Genomic DNA, 22618 nt, shown 5'->3' with positions numbered 1-22618 from the left:
TTTAGAGATTATATTGTTCTGCATTATTCTATCCCAGTAATTATTTCATATTAAAGAAGAATCTCACTTATCCAACATTCGCTTATCCAATGTTCTGGATTATCCAACGCAGTCTGCCTTTTCATAATCAATGCTTTTGTAGTCAGTGTTTTAAATTCATTGTGATATTTTAGTGGTAAATTTGTAAATACAGTACAGTAGAGTCTCACTTATCCAACATAAACGGGCCGGCAGAACGTTGGATAAGCGAATATGTTGGATAATGAGGAATTAAGGATAACCCTATTAAACATCAAATTAAGTTATGATTTTACAAATTAAGCACCAAAACATGTTAGACAACAAATTTGGCAGAAAAAGTAGTTCAATACACAGTAATGCTATATAGTAATTACTGTATTTATGAATTTAGCACCAAAATATCACGATATATTGAAAGCATTGACTACAAAAATGCGTTGGATAATCCAGAACGTTGGATAAGCGAGTGTTGGATAAGTGAGACTCTACTGTAAATACTACATAGCATTACTGCGCAAGGAACTACTTTTTCTGTCAAATTTGTTGTATAACATGATGTTTTGGTGCTTAATTTGTATAACGATTACCTAATTTGATGTTTAATTGGCTTTTCCTGATTCCCTTCTTATTATCCAACATATTCACTTATCCTGCCGGCCTGTTTACGTTGGATAAGTGAGACTCTACTGTATATTGATAATCTTACATTAACTGCTCAGAACTGGATTATCTGAGGCCCCTTCTTCACAGCTGTATAAAATGCACACTGAAGTGGATTATATGGTAGTGTGGAGTCAAGATAATCCAGTGCAAAGCAGATAATATAAGATTATAAATGGGTTATATAGCTGTGTGGAAGGACCTTGAGTCTACACTGCCATATAATCCAGTGCAAATTAGATAATCTGTGGAAGAAGTCTAAGTGAGGCCTAAATCGGCCTGTCCCCTAACTGAAACCTGGCTGTTCCTTGGTTGCTAGGCAACCAAGTGGGCAGAGATTAGCCCTCTAAACTGGCAGCAATTGGATAAAAAAAATTATTGCTCTCCCTCTAATTAGGACTTTATTTTTCTTTTCTTTTTGTTGTATCAACCTTGAGGCGTGGATGATGGGTTGTGTTGTCAAATTTTGAGGTTGGGGGGCCTGTACTTTTGTTGTTTTGTGAATTGCCGTGATGCCATCACTCTTTTATATATATAGATTGTATATACATATGGGGAGCCCCGGTGGCGAAGTGTGTTAAAGCACTGAGCTGCTGAACTTGCGGACCAAAAGGTCCCGGGTTCAAATCTCGGGAGCGGAATGAGCGATCGCTGTTAGCCCCAGCTCCTGCCAACCTAGCAGTTCGAAAACTTGCAAATGTGAGTAGATCAATAGGTACTGCTCCAGCGGGAAGGTAACGGTGCTCCATGCAGTCATGCTGGCCACATGACCTTGGAGGTGTCTATGGACAACACCGGCTCTTCGGCTTAGAAATGGAGATGAGCACCAGCCCCCAGAGTCGGACACGACTGGACTTAACGTCAGGGGAAAACCTTTACCTTTTACTATATACATATGATATTGGTAATAATATTATCATTTTATATAATATAATATTAATAATAATACCATATAATAATATTAATCTATATATATAAAAGAGTGATGGCATCACGGCGACCCACAAAACAACAAAACTACAGGCCCCCCAACCTCGAAATTTGACAACACAACCCATCATCCACGCCTCTAGGTTGATACAACAAAAAGAATAGAAGAATAAAGTCCTAATTAGAGAGAGAGGAATAATTGCTTTTATCCAATTGGTGCCAGTTAGAAGGCTAAGCTCCTCCAACTTGGTCTCCTAGCAACCCAATAAAAAAATAATAAAAAACACTAAAAATAATTAAAAACACTAAAAGATTAATACAATAAAATACTATAATAACAGAAAATAACTAAAAATAATACAAGAAAATAATAAAATATAATAAATAAAAAGATAACTTACAATAAAATTAATAAAAAAATACAAATAACCTCAAATAAAAATTACACAACAATTTTTAACCAATACCACCACCACTTTGCCACAGCAACGCGTGACCGGGCACAGCTAGTTATATGTTATATATTACATTTAATATTACAGTATAGTGATATAGTTCAATATAGTAATATATAATGCTAATATTGTGCTATGCTAATAATATAATATATTCTATGTACATACAGCTGCTCTGAGTTCCCTTTGGGGTGAGAAGGGTGGGATATAAATATAGTAAATAAATGTAGTAAATTAATAAATAAATAATTTTGGACTTAGGCTCGCCCAAAGTCTGAAATGACTTGAAGACACACAACAACAACAACAATCCCAATTAACCTGACTATCTCATTGGCCAGAAGCAGGCCCACACTTCCTATTGAAATCCTGATAGGTTTATGTTAGTTAAAATTATTTTCATTTTTAAATACTGTATTGGTCTTTCATTGTTATTGTTGTTATTTTGCACTACAAATAAGATATGTGCAGTGTGCATAGGAATTTGTTCGTTTTTTTTTTCCAAATGATAATTTGGCCCCTCAAAAGTTTGAGGACCCCTGGCACACACACTTCAGGACATATATAAAAACTATATGCATCCTCTCAAACATTAGCAATCAATATGTCAGGATCAGAGGATATGGCATTTCTTGTTAGAATCTGAACTCCTACCATCCAGCAAAATAAGCACATTCTGATTCTTAAACAAATTATTTTGATTTCTGTGTAACTTAGATCCAAGGTATGAGTTTAATATCGCATTCAAAACCTGTGTTAGCTGGATAGATAATTAGAAAAAACTCAATTTTTAAATACACAGCAGATGCAATTCCTGTGGTTAACTAGGGGTCGCTGCCCCCAAACTTTCCAATGCATTTTTTTAAAGTCCCTCCAAATATATTAGCCAGTTTTGGTATTCTCTAAGAAGATATGGCAACATTACTTTGTATAAATATGCAAACTCTGAAAGCCTCAAAGCCTCAATCTGATACTTGAGAGTGAAAGAAGTACTGTTGCCTTCAACCGCAACTGTCTTCCTACTTTTCTTTAACTAAATATCACCTGTCAGTTAAATTCACAAAAAATAACCTTCTTCTACTAGTTTCAGTGGGATGAAGCAACACAGCACTTCCAAGTTTGCTACATGTAGAATAACTGCAGAATGCACAAACACATAACTAACTAGCTTGCTCTTAGGGAGCTTAGTGAGAAGTCACAGCACTGTCTGTCATCTTCTTAGGATTCTGGGTCAAGATGTCATTGGGTCGCAAGAAAAACGACTCTGAACAAAAGGAGCTCTCTGCTGAACCAGAAAGCAATCGAAGTTGGGATGTGGAATTCTTCTGAAAGAAGAAAGTTAACAGCTAAGAGCCAACAACTACATAATTGTGTTGTCAAAGGCTTTCATGGACGGAAGCACTGGGTTGCTGTTGAGTTTTCCAGGCTGTTGGAGGCAAGCATGCATGTTGTAGTCGGCCACCTTGATCAGCATTGAAAAGCCTTGCAGTCTCAAAGCCTGGCTGCTTCCTGCCTTTGGGAATCCTATCTTGGGAGGTGTTAGCTGGCCCTGATTGTTTCCTGTCTGGAATTTCTGTTTTCTGAGTGTTGTTCTTTATTTAATGTTCTGATTTTAGATTTTTTAAAATTTTCATTTACATGGTTTCCTCCTTTCTGTTGAAATTGTCCACATGCTTGTGGATTTCAATGGCTTCTCTGTGTAGTCTGACATAGTGGTCTAGCATTTCTGTGTTCTCCAATAATATGTTGTGTCCAGGTTGGTTCATCAAGTGCTCTATGGAAGCAGCCAGGCTTTGAGGCTGCAAGGCTTTTCAATGCTAATCAAGGTGGCCAACTGCAACATTCACACTGGCCTCAGGCAGACAAGAGTTCTTTCCCCAACCTGGAAGCAGCCAGGCTTTGAGGCTGCAAGGCCTTTCAATGCTAATCAAGGTGGCCAACTGCAACATTCACACTGGCCTCAGGCAGACAAGAGTTCTTTCCCCAACCTGGAAGCAGCCAGGCTTTGAGGCTGCAAGGCCTTTCAATGCTAATCAAGGTGGCCAACTGCAACATTCACACTGGCCTCAGGCAGACAAGAGTTCTTTCCCCAACCTGGAAGCAGCCAGGCTTTGAGGCTGCAAGGCTTTTCAATGCTAATCAAGGTGACCAATGGCAACATTCACTCTAGCCTCAGGCAGAAAAGAGTTTTTTCTCCCAACCTGGACATCATTCCACAGACATATAAACCTCACTTGCCTAGTTTCCAGCAGACCTCACAACCTCTGAGGATGCCTCCCATAGATGTAGGCAAAACATCTGGAGAGAATGCTTCTGAAACATGGCCAGACAGCCCGGAAAACTCACAGCAACCCGACTACATAATTTCCTAGATAGATTTTTCTTACTACTGGCATGCAGTTCATCACACTTGCAAAACCATGTAAGAAGACAGACCAACAGAAGAAACCACTCAGTTATTCAAATTTTAGTTGCTATCCTTTCCAGTGAAAGGTCAAAAAAGTTTCTTCTACACTTCACACCCTTATATATCAATTCAACCAATTCGCTTCCTATACTTAATTGCATTTTACTGGCAAAACAGAAAGCAGGCCCTTGCACAACAGGAGACAGAAGAAAGGGGAGATGTAATGAATTATAGATAAAATTCTGTCTAATAATGTCTAGGTCAATAAATATAACATCCATCCTTCTGTACTAGTTTTGCATATCAGAACATAGAAATCACACAAGCTTTTGCACACTACTCATTTGTACCCCATATCGGTTTTTTAAATGTTTCAGGTGCAGCTTTGGACAAGAGCTCCCACCTTTGTCATGCAAAATCTCTCTAAATTATTTATTTATTTACTACATTTATATCCCCCTCTTCTTTCTCACCCCGGAGGGGACTCAGAGCAGCTTACAAATCAAATGTACATACAATATATTATTAGCATAGCACAATATAAGTATTAAATTACTATATTGTACTATATCATTATATGGTAATATTATTAGTAATATTACATTTAATATACAATATATAATTAATATTATTATATTATCTATATATATTAAAGGGTACTGAAATTTCGGCCTAGGACAAAACAACAAAACTACACATCCTAGAAACACTAAACTTGGCAGCACAACCCCTCATCCATGCCTCTACATTCATACAACAAAAAGAAAAGAAAAATAAAGTCCTAATTAGAGGAAGAGGAAGAATTGTTTTTATCCAATTGCTGCCAGTTAGAAGGCTAAGCTCTGCCCACTTGGTCTCCTAGCAACCCACTCAGCCCAGGGGACAGGCAGAGTTAGGCCTCACTTAGGCCTCTTCCCCACTGCCTATAAAATACAGATTGTCAGATTTTAACTGGATTATATGGCAGTGTAGACTCGTCTACGGACAACGCCAGCTCTTCGGCTTAGAAATTGAGATGAGCCCCAACCCCCAAAATCAGACATGACTAGACTTAATGTCAGGCGAAAACCTTTACTTTAACTACCACCAATTCCTCAATGCTTTATTTCCCATACCACCATACTTCGCCACAGCAACATGTGGCCGGGCACAGCTAGTATAATATTGTATTACATTATAATATTATCAACATTATAAGTATATACAATATATTATATTTATAAAATATTGCATTATATATATATATATATATATACAGTATTTATATATATACTAGCTGTGCCCAGGACTTAATTTTTCTTTTCTTTTTTGTTGTATGAACGTAGAGGCGTGGATGAGAGGTTGTGCTGTCAATTTTCAAGGTTGTGGGGCATTTCGTTTAGTTGTTTTGTCCAGTGCCGTGATTCCATTACCCTTTTATATATATAGATATAAAGTGTGTATGTGTGTAAAATTTAACAAATAATTTATTACTAAAAGAGAACGCTAAAGCCTCTAAGAAGTGCAGGTTTTTCATTTATTTATTTATTTTAAGAAGTGCAGTTTGATCCAGGAGGGGAGACCTTGGCGATGACACATCAGGTCATGCATAGTGATGTCTACTATCACCAGCCTAAACTCAGTTTGGAAAATGTATCAACATAGCATGGGAGCAGGTTGAAAGGACTTACCCTGAGGCTGAGCAACACATTTTCTATCCATTCAAGTCATGGTATGGGACACAGAAAATTATTCTTTCCACCCAGAATATAGTAACCAATGAACTAACTGACCATTTTCTGCTCTTTTATTGAACATAGAAGCAGGTTTTGAGGTGCCTCTTTCTGAATAACAAAATAATATCCCAATAAGTTCAGTGAGGCACTCCATATAGAACCATGCTGGAATCTATTACAAAGCTAAAGCAGGGGGGCTAATGGTGGGAAAGTCCCATGCATTTGAGCTCAAGAATATTGGCTTTCACAATATGTATCCTATTGTACAAATAACAGTGTGTGGTGGAGATGATCACTGGTCTTGGATGGAGGGACCTGGCTTCGGATCACTATCTGGCAGTTAGTCACACTGAGTAGGCTCAAGAATGAGAAAATTACAAACTATCTGTTAGACTAAGGCTACATAAAAATATAACAAACTACAGTAGAGTCTCACTTATCCAACACTCGCTTATCCAACGTTCTGGATTATCCAACGCATTTTTGTAGTCAATGTTTTCAATACGTCGTGATATTTTGGTGCTAAATTCATAAATACAGTAATTACTACATAGGATTACTGTGTATTGAATGACCTTTTCTGTCAAATTTATTGTATAACATGATGTTTTGTGCTTAATTTGTATAATCATTACCTAATTTGATGTTTAATAGGCTTTTCCTTAATCCCTCCTTATTATCCAACATATTCGTTTATCCAACATTCTGCCGGCCCGTTTATGTTGGATAAGTGAGACTCTACTGTATAAGTAGAAGGAAGACATATGGTAACTTTGATGTATAGTTTAGCATTTCTACCATGTTAGTGGCAACAGTTTCCTTAATGGCACAAAGCTAAGGCTCTGGAAGGTTTTGGGATGGGTCATCCATATGGAAGAGATAGAAATAAAAGGAGACCCTTCTCCACAACCTTCTGAAACCTCAGAGACAGCATACAAACTGCTGCTACTGGATGCCTTGTAATAACATTGATTTGCTAAAATTGTGTGAATCACGGGGGGAAAAAAAACACCAAGGCAACTGACAGTTTCTTTTTAAAAATGGGAGAAATCTCCTTTTGATGAACAAAAGGAGATACTGAGATCTTCTTTCTTTTTGACCAAGACACTAGAGATATATTGCAGCCTAGCTTCCGTCTTGCACAGGGCTTATCTGAAAGCCTAGACACCAACAACAGCTTCACAATAGGCTGAAACCCAACCCTCTGCTTTTCCAGCCCAGTCATAGGCTACGGCCTGGCACTCCTTTCCAACTCATTTGCAACCTGGAAAAGCTGCAGCTCATGTTTCTAAAGAGGGCTGAAATCACTATTTCAGTTTAGGCCTGATTCGCCTCTACGTGAATGCAAGCAATCAAAAAAGTAAGCCATCGAACTGAAATCAGCAGTCACTTAAAAAGAGAGGGGTCATTAAAGGAAGGTCAGGAGTCCATGTCAATGGACTAACAGATTCCAGGAGAAGGCACATACATACTCAGGCACACACAAACCCATGCAGAACAACATGCCGGGGAAATACATGCGGGGAGGGGGGCAGGGAAGGAGTTAATGGGTTCCAATCTCTGTGTTATGTTAAAGTGAACGTACAATAGAATCCTACTTTGGTTTGCTGCTTGATAGCTAAGCCACACCAAGTTCATCACACTATGCTTTTATAGTGCTATATTCTACTTTAATTGCCATGGCAGCATTTTCTGGAATTCTTGTATTTGTAATTTAGTAAGGCCCAAGTGTGGTTTGAGCACTGGTCTATAACTCTGCTCAGGTGTGGAAACCCTACTCAGCTGTCAAAATCCACTGGGTGACACACTCTCTCAGCCTCAATGGAAGGAAAATTAAACCCCTCTCTGACTAACTAAATAATGCCGAGAAAACCATGTGATAAGCTTCCCTTAAGGTTGCCATAAATTAGAAATGACCTGAAAGCACCTACAAACAACAAGGCCCAAGACCAATCTGGCTGAGAATGCTAAGAACTCTTCCACATAGCCATAATAACCCAGAATATCAAGGCAGAAAATCCCACAATATCTGCTTTGAACTGGGTTATCTGAGTCCACATTGCTATAGATTCCAGTTCAAAACAGATAATGTTGGATTTTATCCAGGGCCTAAATATCCTCTAAACATCAAGTCTTAGAATGTCATACAATGCTGGCATTACTGTTAAACTACAATATAGCATTATAACAATGTAGTCTGATAGGGTTTTTTAAATGTCAATCCACATAAACTATATGTTACTAAAGAACTGTCATGCCTAATCCTTACCAGGAAGGTGTAACAGTAAAAGTATTATCTTTTTCTAAATTAAGAATGACCTTCTAGAGGGGAGACTCCCTGCTTTTTTCCACAGAGCCCCTGAAAATACAGCAAGTCCCCTTTTCATGTGTTCTTTCAATGCAACCCCTTCCCCCTCTATTGGTTGTGACAGCTATGTATTTCAAAACAACACTCAAATCAGCTTCCAGCATAACGCTTAAACGCTTACAAAAATCTAAAGCAAACTCCGAAGAAAATAAACAGAGCAGCCGATTTTTAAAAGAGCCTGTGAACATTCACAACTTAACAAACCAGAGATGGCAGAAATTCAAGTGACAAAAGCAAGCCCAGCTAAAGATTGCTGCCCATGGGAAGTATAACAGCAGTATGGAAAACACATGGTTTCCTGGTTTCAGGAAACTCTTTCTAACAAACTGAATGGAGCTAATGTAGAGGGGGAAGTTTTCAGCACAGGGACTTCTATCTTGCATTGATTTGTACATTTTCATAGACCAGCAATTTAGTGGCACATTAATGCCTCTCAATATGGACATAGCATTGGCTTTCATCTCTGGTTTAATCTAACAGGTTCAATATGCCAAGGCTGGATTACATAGCATGCAGGTAGCTTCACAGCTCTTATTTTACCAACAGTGTGCAGCACATGAATATGAGTATGTGCACATCTGTGTATACACATACATATATTCTTGGATGCAACCCCAGTCAACATAAATACAATTCCCAGACCAAAGGTCTCAAAGAAAGCTGTGTATCCAAAATACTTACCTCTTCCATTTGTTCAGGAGTTGGACTATCATTAGAAGGCAGCATTTCTTTAGCCTCAGAGGACTCTGTTTTGGACGTCCTACTCAGCTGATCAACAGGAGTCATGCTAGCATCTGATGTGCCTCTTGCATTTTGGATGAGAGAAGCAGTTCCAAGAATCGGCTCATCGTCATCCGAATCAGGCAACGGCGTTGGGCTGATGTCTTCCAAGCCAGTGCTAGAAGGACGTGAAGACGGGGTTTGTGCTCTGTAGCTGGGCTGGGAGTTGGAACCAAAGTTTGGGATTGGAGAAAGCTGGGAAGAGGAGGAGGAGATGGGACTACCTTCCATTCGAATTTCATTGTCTGAGTCATGCTCATTGAGAAAATAGAGTTTGGATCGCTGCTCTTTTAAGAGCATCTCAATCCGTGAGTCTAAACTGTTATGTTGAACTTCAGATTCCGTGGTCGGGGTTCCTGGAGTCTCGCTCCTATCTGGAGTCTGTGCGAAGGTTGCCACTATTGTTGGTTCATTAAGACTTTTGGACTCCGGCAAAGGTGGAGGCTCCTCAGGCTTTTCCTTCACAGGCACAAAATCAACAGTGGTAGCCGAGCTACTTTCAACTACCACCTCTGCTGGTGGTGGAGGTGGCCGTCGGTACTCTACGTCCCTAGACGTTTGAGGAAGCGGTGGCTCTTCAGGAGGGGGATATGTCGCTGGGGCTTGGTATGGGGAGAAGGCTGATTTGAATGTCGAAGAACCCGAGTGGCTCAATGGAGAGGTGTGGGGGTATTGCACAGTCTCTTGCTGATGGGACTTGAATGCACTGAACTGATGTTCTGAGCTCCGAAAAGCACCCACAGAGTTATGGACATAGTGATGGCCTGGGCGTCGATTGTAGGCATCCGTAAATTTTGTTTCGTGTCTCCTGGGTTTATACCCGGAGTCCTGTCCAAAATGGTATGCCGGTGTGGTCTGGCGACTAGAGTATGCAGAGTCTTGGGAAAACGGGGTCCCCAGGCGAGGGGTGAGAGGGGTTCCTTGGGACTGAGGCGTAAACTGGCTGAAAGAGTTTGGTGTATCTTGTCGACAACTGGAAAAGGCTGTATCATGGGAAAATGGGGTGCTACTGTTGGGGGTAGCTGATGATCCCACAGAAGAAAGGCTACTGTCTTTTAGGCGTTTCAGAGTATCAGCCAACTGTAATCGAGAAATAGAAAAAATATGCAGACATTTCAGTATGGGTTTTATGATAACTACAAGATAACAGAAACCTACTATGGATGTGGTATTTTAGACATTGTCATTTTCTAGGAAGTTAAAAATATAACAGGATTGTAGATATCCCTAAGGAAAAAGATAGTTGCTCACAGGAATTTGTTTTAGCTCTCAAAGGTCTAAATATCACAATTTTGTTCAGTTAAGATGAATTAGATGGTAACATTAGTCTATGTCACCTTTCCCTAATGTAACCTCTTCTATGTGCGTTGGACTACAACTGTCCAGAATCCCAGAACTATGCAGTTGGTGGATTATCATGTCTCATGTTCAAAAGTGGCAGGCTAAAACCCAGAACCTCAATCAGTGGCTGAGACCATATGAGAAGCTCCCTCCTGGACACAGAAGACTGGTCGACTTGGAAGGCGCTGAACAGACTGTGCTCTGGTACCACGAGATGCAGAGCCAATCTTCAGAAATGTGAAGTCCACAACATGCGAGTGTGGAGAAGATCAAACCACAGACCACCCATTACAATGCAGTCTAAGCCATGCCACATGCACCATGGAGCACCTTCTTAGAGCAACACCAGAGGCACTCCAAGTGGCCAGCTACTGGTCAAAGGACATTTAGTATAATGCCAAGTTTTAAACTTTGTGTTTTTAAATACATTGCAACTGTACTCTCGGTTCGCTTCTGACAGGATAAATAAATAAAAAATGTATCTGCTTTTATTGTTTTACTGTGGCAAACTGCTAGGGGGATTTTGAAGAACCCAAAGAGAAAATGGAAACAATGTTATATATGTAATAAATAAGATGTGACAGAACTTGTTACAGTTTTTTGCTATTTTTGTGAACAGTCTCTGTCTACAATATTGATTGTTACAGTAGTGCTGCACGAAAAAAAAAGGCTAGTATCTGGCTTCAGCTTCTCTTCCTCTAATCCCTCCCATTGTAGTATCTATGTAGCATGCTGATCCTCAGCCACTCGCCACTCGTCATTTCACATACAGAAGAGAGAGAAAAAAGATAGAACAAGCATTACTGAACTAAAACGATTATGCATCAGTCTATCTTCAACTAATTCTAGAAAGAAATCAGTCAACATTTCAAGGGAAGTATTCCACACAAATCATCCCACTGTGCTGTTTTGTCACTTGCCGATGGCTTGAGCAAGGACTCAGTAAGCTCCTAGGCGAATGGGCAACTGCCAAGTGTAACTTCAGACACCAAACAACATGCACACAAACACACACCTCCAGAGCTCTTGCAGACAGACCTAAACAGTGGACCTCAATACCAGCCTTGTTGTGGCTAACAAGATTATCCACAGGACAAGACGTTCCTGAAACCACCCTTTCATCTAATCTACCAATCTTTTAAATAATTCTAATGCAGAACATGTGTGTGTGTGCGCACACATGCATGCATATACCAGCAGGTAAAGATACAACCTAGAAAAAAGGTTGTTGCTAAATAGCGGAGTCCAAAAAAGCACTATCTTTGAACACACAACAGGACAGCTGGAATGTTTCCAGCTATAGATTTTACAAGAGCCACGGGCCCAGCCAACCAAGTGCTCCCAATTAAAATTTAGTTTGAATTCCTTTTCAGCAGCTTTTCCAACTAGACCAAGACTTGAATTTCAGAACAGAACAAGAAGCTGCTGCAAAACAGAGCAGGATTGACCAGCGTGTGCCTCCAAAAAAACAAAAACAAACCACTACTCCCACTTTTCATGGGATGATCATGAGGCCAACCAGGCAGACCAAACCATGGTCAAGAAAACCAAACATCAAAGAAGCAAAATCATCAAGTAACTGGGATTCAGTATTTCCCATCATTAATCACCCTTTAAGAAGGGTGATTAATGATTACACTATGAACGTAAAGGTTGTTTTTGTTTTTAGCTAAAATTCCCTGCAATCCACTTTCTGAGGAAGTATTTTTTTAGTAATTAATTGCCACCCACACAAAAAAACTTTGTATAGAACACAGCCTGAATAAACTCTAATTCCGCAACACACTCTGATGAGTGATATCAACTTCCCTTTAGATCTATGAGTCCCGACAAATTCAAGGTTTGTTATTTATACAAATTTTCTAGTTCAAAAAAATTGGAACAATTATTGTTTTAAAGTTGTTGTTGCAGATTCAAAGAAAACGTGAGTGTCAAGAAAAAAGGTCTAAGAATGAGAGGAGCTCTGCTACACCAGACCAAAGATCCATCTAATCTAATCAAAAGAAAATAATAATAATAATAATAATAATAATAATAATAATAATAATAATAATAAAACTTTATTTATACTCTGCCACCATCTCCCCGCGGGGACTCGGGGCGGCTTACATGGAGCAGAGGCCCAAACAACACAGGACAAAATATAGGCAACATAATACAAATGAAAATAGAAAAGCCACAATAAGTGCAACCACAGTTTCTTATTCATGTTCTCCAGCTATTGAAACACAGGAGCACATTGCCTCTGAAACTGGAGCAAAGCTATATCCATCATGACTAGCAGCCACTGAAGGCATTATCTTCCACCAGTTTTTTCCAATCTCCTTTTAAAACTGGCAGCCACAGCCACTTCTTGTGGCAGTGAATTCCACAGTTTAACTAGTAGTAGTATGACAGTAGTATCAGCACACACAAATATGAAGAAAACAGCAGATCAGACACTAAGACCTGATCAGTTAGAAACAGTTCAGGACATTTTCAATCATATGTAAGCAGTATACATCTATATACAGTAGAGTCTCACTTATCCAACACTCGCTTATCCAACGTTCTGGATTATCCAACGCATTTTTGTAGTCAATGTTTTCAATATATCATGATATTTTGGTGCTTAATTCGTAAATACAGTAATTACTACATAGCATTACTGCATATTGAACTACTTTTTCTGCCAAATTTGTTGTCTAACATGATGTTCTGGTGCTTAATTTGTAAAATCATAACCTAATTTGATGTTTAATAGGCTTTTCCTTAATCTCTCCTTATTATCCAACATATTCGCTTATCCAACGTTCAGCCGGCCTGTTTACATTGGATAAGTGAGACTCTACTGTATATAAAAGAGTGATGGAATCCTGGCACCGAGCAAAACAACAAAACTAAACACCCCCCAACCTCGAAATTTCACAACACAATCCATCATCCACACCTCGAGGTTGAAACCACAAAATATCACGTCACGAACCTCCACAGGGCCTAAAAAAACCCCAAAACTAGAGCTATTCAGTGCAATTCCAATGGGCCACAGCAACACGTGGCATGGCACAGCTAGTAAGTACATAACTTTACAACTCCCCTAGGTGACAGGTCAAGCTGATATTAGTTGGACCAAGGACACCAGAAAGGGGATGACTTGACAGGACTGTGAATATGTCCTCGCAATCCTTGTGAAATGTTCTCATCACTACAGATGAGTTGCAGTCCAAATCTATGAATGTCACTCAGAAGGAAGTCCCACTAAAGTTAATGAGATTTTTCCTATGTACATACATATAACAGAAAGGTCAACATGCTATATGCACACGGCTCTTTGTGGTCATTTGAACAGCCTCCCTGCCTGAGTCTTTCCCCCTATTGCAGCTGCTGCCCAAACCCCAGTAATTCTGCTAGGAAAGGGGGTGGGGATGCTCCCTACATGCCTTCTTCAAATCAGGCTCCCAACAGGCTGTTGAACAGCTGTTTGGGAAGAGCTGTCAGAGGCATTGGGCCTACTGGGAAATATCATGTATGCGCCATGCCACACATGCTCTGCTCCCCAACAGAAACACTTGGATTTCTACAGCTCCTTCATTGGTAGCTGCAATTTTATCACCAACAGATTCTGGGCACGGGCCATATCTTCTCCCATCCCAAGGAGGTGCCCACTACTGGGGCATGGGACTACAGCCTTTGCTAAGCCATCAACAGCCTTCCAGCCCCCCAAAAATTAATTTAAATATATACACATATTAGCAATACTCAGAATAAATGCATTTTTGAGATAATGAAGATAGCATAATATAAAATATAAATATAATCTTTAATATTGTATTTTATAGCAACACACTAAAAAAAAACTTTCAAAAGCAAAATAACCATGTGTAATCTGCGGTTTATTAAAGTAACATTTACTCACTACACAAGGGGTCCTCAAACTTTTAAAGCAGAGGGCTGGTCCACAATCCTTCAGACTGTTGAGGGACCAAATTATCATTTGGGAAAAAATAACGAACAAATTGCTATGCACACTGCACATATGTTATTTGTAGTGCAAAACAACAACAATAACAATGAAAGAACAATACAATATTTAAAAATGAAAATAATTTTAACCAACATAAACCTATCAGGATTTCAATAGGAAGTGTGGGCCTGCTTCTGGCCAATGAGATAGTCAGGTAAATTAGGATTGTTGTTGTTGTGTGTCTTCAAGTCATTTCAGACTTTGGGTGAGCTTAAGTCCAAAATTATTTATTTATTCATTTACTACATTTATTTACTACATTTATATCCCACCCTTCTCACCCCGAAGGGAACTCAGAGCAGCTGTATGTACATACAGTATATTATATTATTAGCATAGCACAATATTAGCATTATATATTACTATATTGAACTATACCACTATACTGTAATATTACATGTAACATAACATATAATTAATATTATATGGTATTATTATTAGTATTATATTGTATAAAACGATAATATTATCATCAATATCATATGTATATACAATCTATATATATAAAAGAGTGATGGAATCCTGGCGACCGCCAAAACAACAAAACTAAATACCCCACAACACAACCCATCATCCACGCCTCTAGGTTGATACAACAAAAAGAAAAGAAAAATAAAGTCGAGGGAGAGGAATAATTGTTTTTATCCAACTGCTGCCAGTTAGAAGGCTAAGCTCCGCCCACTTGGTCTCCTAGCAACCCACTCACCCAGGGGACAGGCAGAGTTAGGCCTCACTTAGGCCTCTTCCCCACTGCCTATAAAATACAGATTATCAGATTTTAACTGGATTATATAGCAGTGTAGACTCAAGGCCCTTCCACACTGCTATATAACCTATTTATAATCTTATATTATCTGCTTTAACTGGATTATCTGGACTCCAAACCTTTACCCTTTACCCTAACTACCACCAATTCCTCAATACTTTATTTCCCATACCACCATACTTCGCCACAGCAACGCGTGGCGAGGCACAGCTAGTATATATTATTAAAATGGATATAAAAATATTATAAATGAGGGCGGGGGCCAGGTAAATGACCTTGGAGGGCCGAATCCGGCCCCCGGGCCTTAGTTTGGGGACCCCTGCGCTACACAGATTAAAACCTGAAGTTTTAAGAATGGGAAGTAGGACAAATTTGACCTGACTCTGCACACAAGGATGAGCCACAGGGCAGTAAAATATTCTTTCCTTGCAGCATCCAAAGTATGAATCCAACTTAGCAGGATTCTAAGTAAGAGTTCCAGATGTATCTGCAGCTTCATTGTGATTGTCCCTCATTCTAATGCATTACTCCAAAAGGGAGTTTGAAGATGACAGCTGTCTAGGCAAGAATGTTAAGAATGTGTTGCTTGAGAATGACAGGCAACTGCAGACAAACCACTATTTGTTGTAAATGAAGATCATCTTAAGATATTCCCTATTAAAAGACAGTGCATGACATGAAAACAAGACAAAGCCAAAGAGATACCTGAAGGGTTTCATTCACAGGAGAGGATGCCTCTGGCTCATTCTCCACAGGAAGGGTCTGGGGAGTGTAGAGTCCATTCACAAGGAGCTCATAAAAATGCATGCGCTTTTCACCTGGCCAAACAACAACATCATTATTATTATTAGTAGTAGTATTGTCACACTTCAACTCACAAATAGTATTGAATCGTGAAAACTATCACAGTCTAACTACAAACCACATTTGTGCAAGTCTTTGCAAACTGAGGCTGGACAGCTGCCACTCTGTTTAAAATATTCAACATCAGCCTGACAGACCAAGGGGGGCAACCAACATCTTTGCAGAAAATGCAATCAATTGTGCTGTGCTGACAATCTTTTTTAAAAAAAATCCTACCCTGACTCTGAGGACCTCTCAATTGCATATAAGATGCTCTCCTTCACTTTATCCTTCAACAATCGTATGGGGTAAATAGTAACTTGCTCAGTGTCACTCACAGAACTTCCTGACTAAGCAGAGGCTTGAATTTAGGTCTCTCCAAAGCAACACTCCAACCATTACACTGCTTCACCCTCAATGTTGTCTAAGGCAGGGGATCTAATCCCAAACGACTCACTTTGAAAAGAGCAAAGAGTAATCTCTTAGGAAAGGGAACATGTTAGAGCTAGGTTGGGAAACCTTTTGTTTCCTTGCAGATTTGGGGATACTTCATCAACAAGTGCATGTTTCCTCAACATCAAAACCAAAATTCCCTCTCTCAATTCTGACAAAATTTCTGGTGACCAATACTCTTAGAGATGGGACTCTTTTTTACAAAGCCATCGGAGTGGCTACACAATGTAAATCTTCAAACAGGACAGGTCCAGTTTTAGAAATACTGGTTAAGTTCCATTTTTTCATGATCTGATATTTAAATCACTTTTTAAAAAATCTTGCACAAATGTCTAATGGAAACAGAGTAATTTGTTTCCTACAGACTAAGGCTGCAACTGTATACACACTTGCTTCAGAACAAGTTCCTCTGAAATTGGTTAGGCTTGGTTCCTCACAGGTATAAATCAGATCAGGACATCCAGCAAAGCCTGTGGCCACAATCCATTGCCAGAGTCTAAGGGTCCCCGATTGTAACACCGAGGTCCTAGGCTCTACTGTGTGCACTGAAAAAACTGAATGAGAGCCAGTCTCATGCTCAGGCTTAAGGCCATTCACAACTATTATGCTAAATACCACTATTTCAAGGCAACTCAGTAGGGATGTTCATGGCAACACTTAGCAAGCTTTACAATCAAGCAGATGTTGGTTAGAGAAATGGATGAAAAGAACACTATCAATATCTGGGTTGCTGTGAGTTTTCTAGGCTGTATGGCTATGTTCTAGAAGCATTCTCTCCTGACGTTTCACCCACATCTATGACAGGCATCCTCAGAGGTTGTGAGGTCTTTTGGAAACTAGGCAAGTGGGGTATATATATCTGTGGAATGTCCGGCCAGCAAACCAGACCTCCCAATAAAGGATTCCCCCAGGCAGGAAGCAGCCAAGCTTTGAAGCTGCAAGGCCATTCAATGCTAATCAAAGTGGCCAGTTGCCTCAGACAGACAAGAGTTATTTCTCCCACCCTGGACATTATTCCACAGATATATAACCCCCTCTTGCCTAGTTTCCAATCTCTGTGGATGCCTGCCATAGATGTGGGTGAAACATTAGGAGACAATACTTCTGGAATATGGCTATACAGCCTGGAAAACTCATAGCAACCCAGTGATTTTGGCCATGAAAGCCTTCAACAACACTACCATCATCATTATACCTCTAGACAAATCTATGGAGTCTAGGAAAAGTGCAGAAAGGATAATCCTTACTTATTCAACTTTATTCAACTTTATTACTATCCCAGATCAGTCATAAAAAGGACCAATACAGAACATAGCAGGAAATTAAGGATATAAAAACACCCCCAAGGACAAAAAGTTTTGTATATATCCATATGTATCACCACTAAATAGCCTTCACTAGGATTTATTAGGATTTGACCACATTGTTCCTAGTGGAACAAGCTAGCATACAAAACTTTGCAATCCTCACCACAGATTCAGTATAGGAATCTGAAAGAAGCAGGAAAAATGCTATCCAATCTGTTCAGGAACATTTTCAAAACTGTATCTACAATTTGGAAACAAAATATCCTTAAAGTATAGGCTATACAGAAGAACTTGATACACCAAGTCCCAGGGGCATATAAATTATGTGTTGTGACCTGGTTGTCACTATTGGTCTCCCTTCCAAATCCTAACCAAGACTGACTGTACTTAGCTTCCAAAATCAAATGGGATCTGGGGCCTCTAGGGTATGGAGGCTTTTTTGAACATAATTATAGGATTTGGCTCAAAAGAAAAGGTTTGCCTTAGGGTCACCAGAGGTTGGAAATGACTTGAAGGTACAAAACAATACATTTGGCTATGGGAGCGATTTGGGTTTTAAAATTAGATGACAGCTAATCTACATATACATATATTATCTTGTGTACAAATTAGATGTCATGTAACTGAATAAGTCATAAACCCTGGAAGAAGGAAATGATCACAACTCTTTAAAAGGATGGCATTAGAAGCTTACAGAAAGCTTGTTCAGTACCAGCAAAATCCGAATGAAATGTAAGTGTTCCATCTTAACAAATACAGGGTTCAGATTATAAATTCTTCACAGTGCAGAGCTCAAGACACCAACTTTGGTGTAGTTCATTGATTATATCCTATGATGAGGATCACAGCTTGTGTCCCAATGCAATGGCTGCTCAGGGTAAATGCTGAGAAAACACAGGATAATACATCCATCTAATAGGCCTGCTTTGATATATTTCCTCTCAAAACATTTGTTTCCCTTGAAAGAAATTCTAAATATCCTTTTCTGGCACGTGTACATGAATACCATGACACAAATGGTCATCTTCACCTAAAGATCAAAATAGTTGCACTAGGAAAACAAACACCAAGTTTCAACAGCAGGGGAAAATGTGTTTGGGAGTTCAAAATACATGTGGTTGCAAAACTCCGGCATACACATCTTTTAGGACCAAAAAAAAAAAGGAAGTTGGCAATGTTCCTTGACATGTGACTAATGTATTAAATGTATTAATTATACATGCTTTCCAAGCATTTTACTTTACATTGAAACACGTGCAGGACTTGCTACAGTTCAGCCAGATGGATATTTCTCTTAGTTGAAGCAAATGATCAATCGGTTGTTATATGTTGAAACAGGCATGGGCCAACTTGGGTCCTCCAGGTGTTTTGGACTTCAACTCCCACCATTCCTAACAGCCTCAGGCTCTTTCCACTGAGGGGAAAAAGGAGGGGGCCTGAGGCTGTTAGGAATGGTGGGAGTTGAAGTCCAAAACACCTGGAGGGCCCAAGTTTGCCTATGCCTGTGTGAAAGTAAGAGGCTGGCCTGAACTGCATTTTAACAGTGTTTTAGTCAAAGGAAAAAGAGACTCAGAAGAAACCAAAACAATCAAAATAAACACCCAGTTGTAAAGTTTTAGGAACTACAAACATAACTGTATCCAAACCTACAATGCTAATAATGGCATTGTTTTGGTGTTTTGTTGTCAGCACTTCCAAGAACAAAAGGGTAACTGTCTCTTTAAGAGACAAAGGAAGAAAAAAGGATTTTTCAGACTCCTGTCCCTATGTAGATTGTGACTTAAAGATAGGCCAGAACACTTCTATAATCCATACGACAGAGAATACCGTGAAGATACTTTTCATGAGTTTTCAACAATTAATTTCTTAGCCTCGTGGTTGTTTGTTTGTATTTTTTTTTTTTGAAAAAAGGTTGCCAGCGAAGGGCAAAAGGCCCTTTTGGCAAAGGGGTGAAGGGAGAGCGTTTGGCAGGCCAAGTGTCAGCATGAATGAGTGAGTGAAATGGAGAGGATGGCAGCATTTTGTAAATTACAGGACTGTCTCCTAGCAACAGACAACACACTCAGCTCCACGTGACTACCGACCGACTACCACAGGCCCAGAGCAAGAGCAGGGAGTTCGAGGGGGAAGCAAGAGTGACAGGCATGGCAGATTTGGGCCTTGAAACCCTCATCCCCCACCCACGAGCCCCTCTGCAAATGCCTCTCCCTCCAGGGGACGGCCAAGGAGGCAGGGCTTCCCACCTTTGGTGTCCAGCTCCACGTGGATGATGTTGCCCATGACGGAGGTGTTGTGCAAGTGCTGGACCGCTTCCCGGGCCCCTCGGACCGTGGCAAAGACCACTTTGGCAATCCCCAGGTGCTTCTTGTTCTTGGGGTTGTAGAGGATCTCCACTTCTTCCACTTCGCCGTACTTCTTGCACATGTCGGCCAGGAAGTTTTCGCGAATGTTGTCGTTCAGCTTGGCAAAGGTGACTTGTTTGGGAGGCACGGGCCCCACGTAAAATTCGTCAATCTGGAGGGGCGTTTTGGGGGAGAGGGGAGAGGAAAGCAAGACCAGTCAGGAAAGGCATTGCTCGACACTGAAACTTCAAAGCAGCTCTCGAACTTGAGAGACCACAACATTGGTAAATATACAGAGTATCTGGACAAGAAGTGATTTACAACCCTCCCAAAAGAGACTCAAAAGTGTTCCCAAGCAAGAGCACTTTGGACTAGCAATAGGATAAACAACAGCATGCTGCTAGGATCTTATCTTCACAATATTATGCATGGTGTAGTCAAAGGCTTTCATGGCTGGAATCACTGGGTTGTTGTGCATTTTCCGGGCTGAATGGCCATGTTGCAGAAGCATTCTCTCCTGATGTTTCACCCACATCTATGGTAGGCATCCTCAGAAGTTGTGAGGCCTGATGGAAACTGGGCAAGTGGGGTTTATATATATATATATAGACGGATAGACAAATAGATAGATAGATATAGATATATCTCTCTGTGGAATGATGTCCAGATTGGGAGAAAGAACTCGTCTGCTTGTTGTACTTGTCCAGCCTGATTAGCGTCGAATGGCTTTGCAGCTTCAAAGGCTGGCTGCATTCATACTTTCCTCAAGCAGACAAGAGTTCTTTCTCCCATCCTGGACATCATTCTACAGGTACATATATATATAAACTCCACTTGCCTAGTTTCCAATAGACCTCACCACCTCTGCCATAGATGTGGGAGAAACATCAGGAGAGAGTGTTTCTGGAGCATGACTAGAAAACTCCCAGCTTGGCACTACTTGAAGAGAAGCAGACACAAAGATGCCCAGCATGTACCTTAAATTTAGGGACGGCCAGTTCCAGCTCCTTCGTTTTGGTCCAGATGCGTCCTATCCGGGGGTCTCGGACACAATCCACGGGGGCCAGGCCCGAATTCTGGGGGGGAGGAAGCGGAAGAGAGTCCTCTTAGTCCCACCACTGCCAAGGGAGGCGAGGAAGGCCCACATGTCAAAGAGGCAGGCCAGGGTGAAGGCGGCTGCAGCTTCCCACCAAATCTCTCTCTGGCAGCAGCCTTCCTTGCAGGCCCCCTCCCGCCAGGCCCCAGGGATTTTGGGAAGGCATACAAGGGGCTGACAGGAGAAGGAAGGAAGGCTTTTTTTGGGGGGGGGGGAGGGGGGAGAGAGAGAGAAAGGAGGCTTACAGGAATGCTAAAATGTTGCCCATCGTATCGATAGAGTTTGTGCTGTCCTTTCTTCAAAGCCGGGTCAATAATCAACTTGTAACTTTTCCAATGGTGGTTCTTCTTCTCGGCGGAGGTGCTGGCTTGGGCGCTGCTCTCCATTCCGTTGATCCAACCTGGGAAGGAGGAAGAAAGGGAAGGCGAGAGAGGGGCAAGTCAGCAAAGTTCCCGGCCCGGGCCCGCGTCCCCCGCCGTCCGTCCGTCCTCCCTCCCTCCCTCCCTCCCCGAGAAACGCGAGGGCCAGCGGCGGCCATGGAAGGAAGCGCCAGGGCCCTCTCTGCCTCTCTCTCACTCGGAGCCTGCTTCTTGCCATGGTCTTCTCCTCCTCCTCCGCCTCCTCCGCCTCCGCCGGGCTTGCCTTTCTCTCCTGCCTTGATCTCTTTGAACGACATGGTGCCTCCAAAGGCAGGCAGGCGGGCGGGCAGGCGGGCAGGCAGGCAGGCGTTCACATCGGGCTGCTCCTGCCTACATTACAGCGGGCTCCCAAGCCTCTCTCTTCTGCCTCCTGGTTTTTTTTTTTTTCGCGAGCCAACACATATTGTGTGTGTGCGCGCTCTCGCTCTCTCTCTCGCTCTCTCGCTGGCTTCCGAGGCATCCCACAATGCCCCGCGCTCCGGCGCTGGGGCTAATGGCTAACCGCCCTCCGCCGGCGGCACATTCCCGGCAGCTGCGGCGCCCCCCCCGCGACGCCCACCAACGCCCCGCGCGCCACGAATCTGCCGGCTACGTTTACCCAAACAAGGGGGCGGGAGGGGGCAAGGAAGGAAGGGGATAAGCCCCCCCCCCCTTAAGGAGACTTGTGTGTCACTTTCCCGTGCAGGGAGGAGGAGAAAGGAGCGCCAAGCAC

General features: G+C 41.2%; 1 protein-coding gene across 2 annotated transcripts in view; it reads right to left on the bottom strand.

Moving 5' to 3' along the window:
• setd1b (SET domain containing 1B, histone lysine methyltransferase) overlaps positions 1 to 22618 on the bottom strand; it is a 58557-nt gene that overhangs the window by 35743 nt on the left and 196 nt on the right. Inside the window, exons 1-6 of one of the 2 annotated variants that reach the window (XM_062958739.1) lie at positions 22064 to 22326; positions 21733 to 21887; positions 21369 to 21467; positions 20293 to 20563; positions 16152 to 16264; positions 9238 to 10416 (exon numbers count right to left, since the gene is read on the bottom strand). In XM_062958739.1, the coding sequence (XP_062814809.1) occupies positions 9238 to 10416; positions 16152 to 16264; positions 20293 to 20563; positions 21369 to 21467; positions 21733 to 21887; positions 22064 to 22163 (1917 nt within the window). In that variant the 5' untranslated portion in view covers positions 22164 to 22326. Of the gene's footprint in view, positions 1 to 9237; positions 10417 to 16151; positions 16265 to 20292; positions 20564 to 21368; positions 21468 to 21732; positions 21888 to 22063; positions 22327 to 22618 lie in introns of those variants that run through there. The other variant, XM_062958740.1, reaches the window with a different exon arrangement.

This window comes from Anolis carolinensis, chromosome X (assembly GCF_035594765.1).
Source record: "Anolis carolinensis isolate JA03-04 chromosome X, rAnoCar3.1.pri, whole genome shotgun sequence".
In the NCBI taxonomy this organism is placed as follows: domain Eukaryota; kingdom Metazoa; phylum Chordata; class Lepidosauria; order Squamata; family Dactyloidae; genus Anolis; species Anolis carolinensis.
This window is presented reverse-complemented; position numbering and strand designations above follow the sequence as displayed.